We start from the raw sequence: 12952 nt of genomic DNA, 5'->3' as shown, positions 1-12952 counted from the left end.
TAGCATTAAAAGTGATTAAAAAAAAAAAAAATGAAAGGTACAATGTAAAAATAATTTTAAAAAAATCAAAATAACTATAAAAAAAAAAAAAATTTCCCCTCCCATGTGCGCACACCTGTGTACACAAGCATTGACCCTGTGCCGTTATGTAAACAGCGGTTGAACCATGCATGTGAGGTATTGCCGTGAACATCAGATCGAGGGCAGTAATTCTAACACTAGACCTCCTCTGTAAATCTAAAATGGTGGCTTTTAAAGGCTATTAAAGCGCTGCCTATGGATATTAAAAATGTTTGCAGTTTGTCGCCATTGAACGTGGCATGCGCAGTTTTAAAGCATGTCATGTTTGGTATCTATTTACTCGGCATACCATTATCTTTTATATTTTACCAAACAATTGGCCAATATATTGTGTTTTTGTGCATTAAAAGTAAAAAAAAGTGTATTTGTTTTTAAAAAATTGCATTTGAAAAATCGCTGCGCGAGTACTATGTGCCATAAAAAATTGTAGTACCCACCATTTTATTCACTAGGGTGCCTGCTTTAAAAAAATATATAATGTTTGGGGGTTTAAATTAATTTCCTAGCAAAAAATACTGATTGTTTTCATGTGAACAAAAAGGCTTGGTCTTCAGGTGGTTAGAAGAGTGAATGAAGTGTGGCATAAACTTCTAATGCTGGGTATAAAACGCCCCCACCCCCCAAAATGACCCCTTTTTGGAAAGTAGTCACCCCAAACTATTTGCTGAGAGGAATGTTGAATCAATAGAAGAATTTATTTTTTTACCACAAGTTTTTGGAAAATGACAAAAATATATATTTTTTTTTTTTACACAAAATTGTCACTTAAATTATTTACTGCTCACACATGCCATGGTTATATGTGGAATTACTCCCCAAAATACATTTTGCTACTTCTTCTGAGTATGGGGGTACTACATGTGAGAGACGTTTTGGCAGTCTAGCCAAGTACAGGACCCCAAAATCCAATAAGCACCTTCAGGCTTTTAAAGGGTTTTATTTCCTCATTACACTTCCAGACTACCTATCACAGTTTCGGAGGCCCTGAAATGCCGGGATAGCACCTAACCCCCCCAAATTACCCCTTTTTGGAAAGTAGACACCCCAAGGAATTTGATAAGAGGCACGGTAAGTATTTTGCAGATCTCATTTGTTGCCACAAGTTTTTGGAAAATGAAGAAAAAAAAAACAAAAACATATTTGTTCTGTTCTTTTTTTATATTTCAAAACCTTGTAAGAAAAAATGAGATCTGCAAAATACTCACCATGCCTCTTTTTAAATTCCTTGGGGTGTCTACTTTCCAGAAAGGGGTCATTTGGGGGGGTTTGGGGCTATCCTGGCATGTCAGGCCCTTTGAAACTGTGATAGGTAGTGAGGAAGTGTAATGAGGAAGTTACGCACCTTCAGGCTTTCAAAGTGGTCATTGGATTTCAGGCTCCTGTATGTGGCTAGGCTCCCAAAAAGTCTCACACATGTGGTATCCCCATACTCAGTAGAAGTAGCAGAAAGTATTTTGGGGAGTAATTCCACATATACCTATGGCTTGTGCGAGAAATAAATCATTTAAATGAAAACTTCGTTTAGAAAAAAAGGTTTTTGTAATTTTCCAGAAACTTGTGGAAAAAAATAAATCTTCCATGGACTCAATATGCCTCTCAGCAGATAGCTTAGGGTGTCTAATTTCAGAAAAGGGGTGTTTGTACTATTCTGGTATTTTAGCACCTCAAGAAATGTGATGGGCAGTCAGAAAGTAAAAGCTGTGTAAATTCCATTATCTATACCATAGTTTGTAGACGCTATAACTTTCACAAAAAGCAATCAATATACACTTATTGGGATTTTTTTAACCAAAAACATGTAGCAGAATACATTTTGGCCTAATTTTATGACGAAATTTTAGTTTTTTTAGATTTATGATCAAAATGAGAAAATATTGTTTTTTTAAAAAAAAATTTTTTTCTGGTTATAGCGCCAAAAATAAAAAGTGCACAGGTGATCAAATACCACCAAAAGAATGCTCTATTTGTGTTAAAAAAATGACATAAATTTCATTTATGTACAATATTGCATGACCGCGCAATTGTCCGTAAAACTAGCGCAGCGCTGTATAGCAAAAAAATGTCGTAAATTGCAGTATCTATACCATAGTTTGTAGACGCTATAACTTTCACACAAAGCAATCAATATACACTTATTGGGATTTTTTTACCAAAAACATGTAGCAGAATACATTTTGGGCTAAATTTATAACTAACTTTGAGTTTACTATATATTTTTTATAGCTGAAAGTAAAAAATATTGTTTTTCTTCAAAATATTTGGTCTTTTTTTGTTTATAGCGTAAAAAATAAAAAGCGCACAGGTGATCAAATACCACCAAAAGAAAGCTCTATCTGTGTGAAAAAAGGACATAAATTTAGTTTAGGTGCAGCATTGCATGACCGCGCAATTATTAGTTGAATTAGTGCAGCGCCAAGTAGCAAAAAGAGGCCTGGTCATTAAGGGGGGTAAATCCTCTGGAGCTCAAGTGGTTAAGTAAGTGACATGTTGGGTATCTATTTATACGGCGTATCTCTGCGTATCATCTTTTTTCATATTTTACAAAAAAATTGGGATATATATATATATAGGGGTTTGTTATTCATTAAAGTGAAAAAAATATTCATTTTTAAAAACTGTCCATTTCCGTGTCCGGCCACATGCATCCTGAATTTTTGGATTCGGCAGGAGAATTTTCATTTGGATGCACCGCTACTTTGTAGTTTTGTATCCCGCAGAGTATGGACTACCCTGTGTAAATGAATGAATCAGTGGTACCTAGTGTGGACCACAGGAGAATCGCCCCAACCACCACCACTTTGAGTACGCCACTGTATGAACCTTTTGCACTTTCTGGTTCCAATTCATATTAGTCTGTGGTTTGTGTTCTCTCTTTTTACTCTTACTTGTCATGGATTTTGGTTGGCTTATGCTTTCTCTGTTCTAACAGCATTGGAAATAACATATATTTTCAGTCTTCAGATCCTTGACTTATCTGCTCTGTGTATTAGTGTAATTTTTTGGTAGAAGCAACTACATTTTTGGATTGTTTTTTGTTCATTTTTGTTAGTTAACCACTCTGGAAGGTTTTACCCCCTTCATGACCGGGGCATATTTTGCTGTTCAACACTGTGCTACTTTAACTGGCAATTTTTCAGTCACGTAACACTGTATCCAAATCATTTTTTTTACACAAATAGAGCTTTTTTGGGTGGTATTTAATCACCTCTTTAATTTTATGATATGTAAATATAAATATACCAATTTTTTTAATTTTTTTTAATTATTTAAGGTATGCAATAAAACATAGCAGCATGACATGACAGATTATGCATAACGATATCAATAACATCAATATGTGAATCCCAAACAATAGTACAGGAAGTCTAACAAAATTAGACTAGAATCCAGTACAATGACTTTCAATGTTATTAGTGTTACAGACTGAGTATAATTTCCTCCATGACAAACATATCCCATATTGTGGTGGGAGACATATTTGGAAACATAGCCGACATGTACATACCAAGAAGATGGAATGGACAGGCAGGCACAGGGCCGCTAGGAGGTGGAGAATGAAACATACATTTCAGAAGAAGTACGTAGCAGTTGGAGCATACCAGAGAACATTTTCTGTATAATGGAGGAAAACAATAGATACCCTAGGTTTCTAAAAAGGAGGGAGAGAAAGAAGAAAAAAAAAGGGGGGGGGGACGGAGAGGAAAGGTGGGGAGCTTCGGCAGAGTTGACAGCACAAGAAGTCAGTCTCTCAGAGGAATGGGTCAAATACTCATCTGAGAAATAGAGCATGTTCCATTATCACAACGTGCATTGTGTTCCTCCGTTCTGTCTCTGAGGGCAGTAGTCAGTTGTTCCATCTGCTGAATATCGTTCACCCTGGCAAACTATTATGAAAGAGTTGGTGGGGTTTGTTGTTTCCACATACAGGGTATGCATGCCATGGCTGCATTCAGGAGATCTTTAAACAGGGACTTATGATATTTCTTACTGGACATAGAAGTCAAGTTAAGCACTGCAGCTGAGAGACATCTGTAAGTTTGTGAACAATCTTCAGGACCTGTTGCCAGAAAGGACGGAGCTTTGGCCATTCCCAGAAGACCTGAAGTGTCATCCTGGGAACTGCATCACCAGCATAACGGGCTGTGTCCACGGAATATTGACACCAGTACCGTTGAAGTCCGGTACCAACGCGTCAAGATTTTATATGTAGTCTCCTGGCATTTACTGCAGACGGTCCGGGTCTTTAGATCGTCTGAGAATGTGGTGTTAAGATCTCTTTCCCATTTACTTAAATATGGGGGTTAATGTTGAGATATGGCTGCAAGTAGAATACCATACGATATGAAGAGAGATTTTCTTAAGGGTTCATGTCCTAGACAAAGAATCTCCAAAAGAAGTATGTTATCTGCGAAAATGGGCATGGTCTGGGAGAGATCAGAGAAAGTGGGACAGTTGCAAGATTTTCTATCTACTCAAGGCAGATGAGTTGAGGTTGCTAAACAGGACTGATAGGTGAACCCATCCAGAGGAACTAAAAAAGGTAGAAGCCCCGACCAGGTTTAATTCTGACTGTGATTGAATGGCCTTGTCAGAGAAACCCAGAATGAAATCTGAGCGGTCAATAATAGGTGTTAGTGGAGAGGAGAAGCTAGATGTCACAGCCAGCCTGTAGTATCTGCGGAGTTCCAGTAGAATAGATTTGATCAAAGGGTGTGGAGAAGCCATATGAACTGCCGTACAATGTAAAGCAGGATCTGGGAGGCCAATCTCCCCCCCCCCCCCCCGGGCTTTGGTCAAAGCAGGAGTGATCTTTTCAGACCAGAAGGTTTACCTTGCCAGATATATTGCATGAAAATTGATTGGAGCTTACAAAGGTATCCCTGTGGAATCCTAATGGGTACTGCTTGCAAAAGATAAAGGAGATACTGCGAGATATTCATCTTTAGGACACTGCATCTACCAAACCAAGAAATGGCCAGAGTTTTCCACTTCTCCAAGTCCACAGAGAAGAGCTCAATAAAGGTTGAAGGTTGTATTGGAAGATGAGCTGGAGGTTGGAAGGGATTCTAGTTCCCAAGTAATGGATGGCATGGGAGGCCCAACAGAGAGGGAAATTGCTACTGAGGTGCGCAGGAGGAGTGAGGGAAACATTGAGGGCTTCTGACTTTTGTAGGTTAACCTTGAAATCTGACAGTTCACCATAAGCATGTATTCCAGATATTAAGATCGGTAAAGAAACAAGTGGATCTGCTATGTAGAATAGTAAATCGTCTACATAAGCAGCAATTTTATGATGGTTTGTATTAGTTTCTAAACCTTTGATGTCAGTGTTATTCCTAATGTGTTGCAACAGGGGTTCCAAAGAAAGCATTTAAAGGAGTGGAGAAAGAGGGCAACCTTGTCTGGTGCCATTGCTAATAGCAAAGGAATTGGAAGCAATGCTATTTACCCTGACAGTAGCAGTGAGAGTCGAGTAGAAAGCAGAGATCCAAGATAGGATTGGGGCAGACATCCCAATATTTCTTAAAGGAGCCAGGAGTAAAGCTCAGTTCACCCTGTCGAATGCTTTTTCATCATCAGTGGATAATAGAATGAACGAGGTGTTAAGGAGTTTGGCTCATGCTATGATGTCAATAGTCCTTATCGCATTATCTCAGGCTTCTCCATTACAGATGAACCCGACCTGGTCAAGGGGAATGATTCGCTAGAGGACTGAGCTCAGTCTGTCTGCCAAAATTTTTGTGAACAATTTAAGATCGCAATTAAGCATTGAAATAGACCTGCAAACTGGTGCAGAGAAATTGGTCTTTTCCTGGCTTGGGGATAACTGAAATACTCGCATGGAGAAGGTCTGGGGGTATGGCGTGGTAGTCTAGTATCACATTAAAAGCATTAGTAAAATGGGTTGCTAGGTGGTCATGAAAGTTTTTATAGTATGAGACTGTGAATCCATCAGGACCAGGCACTTTTCCAGCTGGGTATCAAGCCAATGTGCCTGCAAGTTCTGGAGAAATGGGTTGGGAAAGTGATTCAATTTCTTTCTCATTAAGGGCAGTCTAGAGGCCCTAAGATAGGCACCAATTGCTGCCAACATATCAGGGGCAGTAACCATAGGGGAAGAAGGCCACAGATTATAGAAAAGTTTGAAAATAACAGATTTTTCTTTTAATTTTGCAAACAAATCATCTTTCTGCATATATTTATGCCAAAACGTACCGGTAATCTGCAGGTTTATTGCTTTGGAGGTTGCTGTGGGGGAGAAAAAAAAATATATATATATAATGCAATGTTTTGCAAAAATATGTGCATTTATCTTTCTTTAGAAGTTTTTCAAGTGGTTCTGAAGGTTGGACATTTTTTTTACGTTAGTGCATTCCCAATCTCGATCCAGTGCTGTGCCCGAGAGCAGCAGCACAACTCTCTCTTTGTCTTTCCACAGGACTCAGTGAGAGTAGTGGTAACCATTGGCTTCAGCTGCTGTAAATCAACTCCTGTGAGGGGGCCAGGGCTGAGCCATGCTGTGTGAGTCTATAGATGCATACGGCCCGGCTCTGCAATGAGACCGCAGGAGAGATCCCCATACAAGGCAGCTTCTATGGTGTCCCACCAAATAGAGGAGGAACCTAGAGCACTTAAAAATGGGCAACGTGTTTATGTCCACAAAAATGGAAAAGGATGCAGACCTTTTTGTTTGTTTTCTGCAGACATAAATAAAATCAAATGAAAATATACTTCCACCTGCTTATAGACACTGTGATTCAGTCTTGATCCGTCTGAAAAATTGACAGAAGGATCCAGACTGAACACCTGTATGAGAAGGCCCTTATAATCCTTTAAGTTATTACCATGCCATTAGGTCCCTTGTGGTACTCCTATGTTTTTAGCAAGTTTTTTTCACTTCTTAAAGCGAAACAAAACTCTCTCAATCAACATTAACTATGTTTAAACCTTATGTTGCTAGCATTAGTAAATAAATAGGGAAGTATATTAACATTTCTTGTTTTAACTTTTTTCTTAACATTTCTTCAGTCACTTCCTGGTTTCTGGCCTAAGCCAAAAGTATGTCATACATCCCAGGAGTCTTCATGGGCATTTATTTTCCTTTCATCTGGAGGAGAGTATGAAAGGGCTTTCTCAGCTAAGCACACCCTCCCACCTGCATGCCTGAGCTAAGGGCAGATGGATTCCAGGAAGTAAATGTTACATGAATCATCTGCCCTTGCTCAAGATGGATGCAGCTAAAATGTTAGAGGGTGTTTTTCAAAGTGATTTCTCAACAAACTAAAGCATGGAGACATGGATGGATGGGTGAGTTTGCACTGAGTGTTAAAAATGAATTAAACAGCATTTTCAGTTTGTGATGCTCAGAAACAGTTTAGTTCTGCTTTAATTGCATTCAGAGCTACTATGGGATGACCAAGTAGATGCTATTATCTTTTTAATAATTGTATATTTACTGGAAATTTTCAACAGAATAATAATAAGGTCCCTTTCACACAGCCGTTCCAATCAGGTCCCCTGTCCGTTTTCAGCTGGATGGACAGGCAGACGTAAACTGACTTGTGTCCATTTACACCCGCCTACCTCCAGGTCCGTTGTGGACCAGGCTGCCCATAGAGCTCAGCAGGGTGTGCCCATGTCTACTCTCCATAAACTAAGTGGGTGTGAATGCGACATCTGTCCCACTCAGCTCCAATCAGCGGTGAATCTGCTCACAGATCCCCCGCTGATTGGAGCAGACTCTACTCCATGTGAAAGGGGTCTAAGGATACAATGACAAGTGTCTGGTGGTCATAGGAAATGTTCCACTTTTACTTCTCTCACTCTCATTTCTCCCTCTACTCAGTTGCTCTCCATTATTTCTGTAACACTCGCTCTAGCACGCCTCCATCTGCATCAATACCACTGTCGCTCACATCTCTGTCTCGCATCCTTTCAGCACACACACATTTTTATCGGTAACAGCTTCAGTCCACACTTCTTCACTCTGTCGGTCTGCATTTCTTCCTCCTTTTCCTTCCACTTTGCCAGTTTGGCAGAACATCTCTTTTCCAGTTCTATTCATCACCATACTAAACAAGCTCTTAAAAGTGATTCCATCAGTGTTTAGCTTCACTGATCCTTAATTTGCAACTTTATAAATACATTCAAAAAGAGCCAAGCCATCCTGAAAATTAAAAAGTTACCTTTTTCTGTTTCTTAAAGGAGCAGAATTCAGTATGTGTGACCATCCCACTGTGGGGCAGCACAGTGGCTAAATGGTTAGCACTTCCACCTGGCAGTACTAGGGTCGTTGGTTCGAATCCCAACCACGGCACCACCTGCCTGGAGTTTGCATGTTCTCCTGTGGGTTTCCTCCGGGTACTCTGGTTTCCTCCCACACTTCAAAGACATGCTGGTAGGTGAATTGGATCCTGTCTAAATTGGCCCTAGTATGTGTATGTATGAATGTAAGTTAGGGACCTTAGATTGTACACCCCTTGAGGGTTAGGGACTGATGTGAATGTACAATATATATGTAAAGCGCTGCGTAAATTGATGGCGCTATATAAGTACCTGAAATAAATAATTAAATCCCTCCTCATTCAGCATGTGGCTGTCACTGATGGCAGACACAGAGAGAAATTCACAGTTACAATACAGCAGAATAGACACAAACAACAAACTGCTCTGGGTTTCTGGTTTAGGAGATCAACCTACTCAACAATGTTCACAGCTTCAGAAAGACAAAGCGGAACAGCACAGTGGCTAAATGGCTAGCACTTCTGTCTGACAGTACTAGGGTCGTTGGTTTCCCAGCCATGGCACCACCTGCTTGGAGTTTGCATGTTCTTCCTGTGCTTGCTTGGGTTTCCTCCGGGTACTCCAGTTTCCTCCCACACTCCAAAGACATGCTGGGTTAACTGAATCCTGTCTAAATTAGCCCTAGTATCTGTATTTATGAATGTGAGTTAGGGGGTCCCACATCTCCACAGCAGCAGTGATATGGAATGGTGCACTACAGTTTTTCTTGGATGAAAATTGAAAGCCCTGTATACATCCCTGCACCCTTTCCATTACTCCAGCGTATACAAACACTCCATAGGTCCATGGGTTATTGGTCTCATGCATAGCTACATGAACTGTAAGACTACTGGGACCCTCTGGCTTTTAGCTGTGCTTCTATTCATATTCTGTAATGTTCTGTGATTTTGTGGTTGGCTTCATTTAAGCTTCCCTAGTTTAAACTCAAATTTATGTATAGTCCATGGAAGCTTAATCATGTGATTTGTACATACTATTTAAACACTGGACATGTTTTTACTCACTATGACACTTTCATTCTGCTCAGAAAATCTGTGAACCTTTCATATTTTCTATACAAATTGCTTCCCTTTTCCATGTACCGTCATGTTTTTTTTGGCCTTCATAATGTTTGAATAGATCTGTTTACGGTCGGGATTTTTAACTATGCCCATTTCAAATTGTTTCTTTATTTGGCCATATAAAGGTAATTAGGGTGTGGAAAAAAGCTAATTTACACAATAAAAGTGTTCCGATTTCGAGCTATTAGGATGCCCTATAAAGGATGTCTTTTAAGGGAACGCCATTTCCTTATTATGTTTTACGTTTGATGGTCTAGCAAAGTGTTGTTCTTTTTAGTCATCTTTCCATGTTTTCCAGGTTATACTTACCAGTACTGAATTAAAATAGGGGCACTGTGGACATTAGCCTTGGGCCTGGAGCTCTGAGTAGACATTTACACTTGCTTCGGCTTCAACACACATTAAAGTGCCTACCGCTTCAGTATGCTGTTTTGATGTGTTTTTGATGCTTCTGCGATGCTTCGATGATGCCTTTTTGAAGCTTTAATAAAGCTTTGTTATAGACTTCTATGGAAGCTTTGAAGAGGCTTTGAAGCACCACTAAAGCGATACATGGTGTACAAGTAAGCAAATCAAGATGTGCAAAAGGTGCAGCATTCCACAGCAACAAACCAGAGCTCTTCTCTAACTCCAGTACAATGAAATTAACTAGCTGCTGCTATGTTGTACGGGTGCTGGATGTGCTTCTACACCTGCATACAGAGACTTGGGGCTCGTTTACACTGGCTTCAAAACATGGCGCTGGACACACTTTGAATGCTAATCAAAGCACCTGTCACTAAATAAAATGGTTTGTTTACAGTCCTGTTTACACGTTACGTTTGCTTTGCTTCAAAAATTATACCAACAAGTGTGCAAGGCCTAATTGACTCTCATATGCCTTTTCAAGAATAAAAATACGGTTGGAGGAAGGGGTTTGGAATATAGGCTTGGGAGAAAGGTCTTTCATTGCCTTAATGTAAAAATATTTTATCCATTGTTAAGTAAATTCAAGTAAGTCTAAACCCAACCATTACAATGGATTTTATAATGTTTCAAGTAACTTCAAAACTTGTTTACAATCTTGTTATATATGCAGCCTTCATTAAAAGAATACTTGATGAGTTTACCCTGAAGGACCATGTTCAAGTATTCCCTATGGGGGTGACAACTGTCTTCCAGTTGCACTACTATATTGTCATCTTATCACATGCAGGGGTGGACTGACAGCTCATGGGGCCCCTGGGCAATAGGGGATCATGAGGCCCCTGTGTCCTTACCCAAACTCAAAAAAGCCTATGAAAAAGGTACCAGGGGCATCTCATGGGGCCCCCTACTGATCCTGGACCCTCGGGCAGTGTCCGAGTTTCCAAATGGTCAGTCCGCTCCTGATCACATGCATCCCTGGTGGAGACTATAGGCACCTGCGCTGACACACTTTGAACAAGCATGGTCTTCTGTTGTCACCATCAGGAAGCTGGTCTAAAGAAATGATGTGCAGCTGAAACTATATGTAGACAGGAAGTAGCTGAAAGAAACGCAAGGAAATTAGCAACCAGGGGATGTAAAAACAGGAAAAAAAGCAAAAACCGTATTTCATGACATAAAAAAAACTGCAGTTGTGCAGAAGGCTGCATTTACCAAGACTGCAGCAGACAAAGTCTTGTGCAGCTGGCAACCAATAAGCTTTTAGCTTTCATTTGCAGACGTCATCTGTACAAGCTGATGCTATAAGCTGATTGGTTACCATACACAGCTGTTCCCCCCACAGTGTTTTATTTGGTTAGGGCTTGTTCCAACCAGGTGGTGCATCTGAGTGCATGCACTTTTTTTTTTTTTTTTTGCATGTTCCCACACATCGCGTTTTAGGGCAGTCCGTTAATTTCAATGGGCTCCAAATGCACATAAAACACACAAAAATGGTGCCAGCACGATTTTTAAAATCGTGCCACACCAAATGATGTTTGTGTTTGGCGGGCATGAACACACACGTTTGCTAGTTGTGTGGGTGCACCAATAAGATTTAATGGAGCCCACATGCATCTGCAAAAGGCATTGTGTTTTTCTGCGTTGCAGGAAAATGTGATTATGCATGGATTCCCACACCTGGTGTGAACAAACCCTTAGTGTTTAGATTTGCTTTGTGAGCTTCTCAACAAGTGCTCCTCCTAAGACTGTTAGTTTACTAAATTATTTTTTATGGTTTACCATTTTGTTTATAGTGCCTCCCAGATGTCTACAGCCTTTTATTTCTGATAAAACAATGCCAAGTGACCTTGAATATATGGTGGTGTCCCTGAAGGAGCCCCAAGTTTACCTGCGACAGTGGAGTGGATCGACTCTGTGCAAAGAGGTGCAGTTCTCCAGCGAAGCGGAGTGCCAGCTGTTGGAATGCCGGAACCTTACCATGAGGAGCCTAATCAAACAATTCCATCTTCAAGGCCAGGTGGCTATATCAATCGGAACCCTGGAAAAGTTGATTGATAGCACAGTGCTGGTAGATCCAATATTCGTAAACTTTGGGCAGCACTCAGTACACTCTATTAATACTGCAATCCAGGCTTGGCAGCAGGTAAGGAATTATGTTATTCAGGTTGCTGGGTTTTGTTCATAGCAGAATGAGGATGTTATCAGTCTGTGTCATGTAAAGTAAATATGAAATGTAAAAAGACATTGTAAAATGTTCTTTTTTTTTTTTGTTTTCTGTAATTTGATAAGATGTATGATAGTCATTTAAGAGAGAGTTAATGTCTTCCCCCATGTGTCAGTACATGTGGAGGAAATGTGTATCATTGCAGAATTGAGTTGCTGATAAACATTTCTATAAATGCAGGCGATGCTCCTGATATCATGCATTTCTTGATGTTTTTGGCCATTTCCAATGTACTAGAGGGCGATATTAGGCACCTCAATCGGTCAACTTCCTAAAAAACCGCAATCATTCAGCTAAATGTACCTTGAGAGCTGCCTCTGTAACTTGTCATTGTTTTGCAATCTTGGCAATCTTGGCTTTTATAGTGGTTTAAAGGCAGGTATTCCCCACATTAGGGTAAAAAATGTCCCTGAACTTGTATGGACCCCTCACCCTCCTGTATGCTTACCTGAGCCAATACTGTGCCCGTCTGCAGCCAGTCTTCTCTCTCTCTGCTCACAAAGGCAGCAGCGGGAACCATTGGCTCCTGCTGCTGTCAATCAAATCCTGTGAGCAGAGAGTGGGGGGCAGGGCTGAACCACACTGTGTATGTCAATAGACGCACACAGCCCATCTCATTAGCAAGCAGGTGCACCCCCAGGGGAAGCCAAGAAAAGAAAAAGCCAAGAGCGCTGGCAGGGGACCCAAAAAGAGGAGGTTCAGGGCCTCTGTGTTCAATACCATTGCACAGAGCAGATAAGTATGATATATTTAAAAAAAAAATAAATAAATAAATTAAAATCACTGTAAAGCTGAACCCAGACAAACAGCTAAATAAACAGATGACATTCATATAAGGGAACTGTATTACTTCTCCATCCATTTCTGAGATTTT

At 40.2% G+C, this 12952-nt stretch overlaps 1 protein-coding gene across 1 annotated transcript in view; it reads left to right on the top strand.

Moving 5' to 3' along the window:
* The window catches only part of VPS13B (vacuolar protein sorting 13 homolog B), a 1305797-nt gene that overhangs the window by 1143269 nt on the left and 149576 nt on the right, over positions 1-12952 (top strand). The window contains exon 42 of the mRNA XM_089666424.1: positions 11648-11997. Coding sequence (XP_089522550.1) covers positions 11648-11997 — 350 coding nt within the window. The remainder of the gene's footprint in view (positions 1-11647; positions 11998-12952) is intronic.

Source organism: Staurois parvus, unplaced genomic scaffold (genome assembly GCF_062004578.1).
Source record: "Staurois parvus isolate SC_StPar_1 unplaced genomic scaffold, SC_StPar_1.0 ptg000052l, whole genome shotgun sequence".
Classification (NCBI taxonomy): domain Eukaryota; kingdom Metazoa; phylum Chordata; class Amphibia; order Anura; family Ranidae; genus Staurois; species Staurois parvus.
This window is presented reverse-complemented; position numbering and strand designations above follow the sequence as displayed.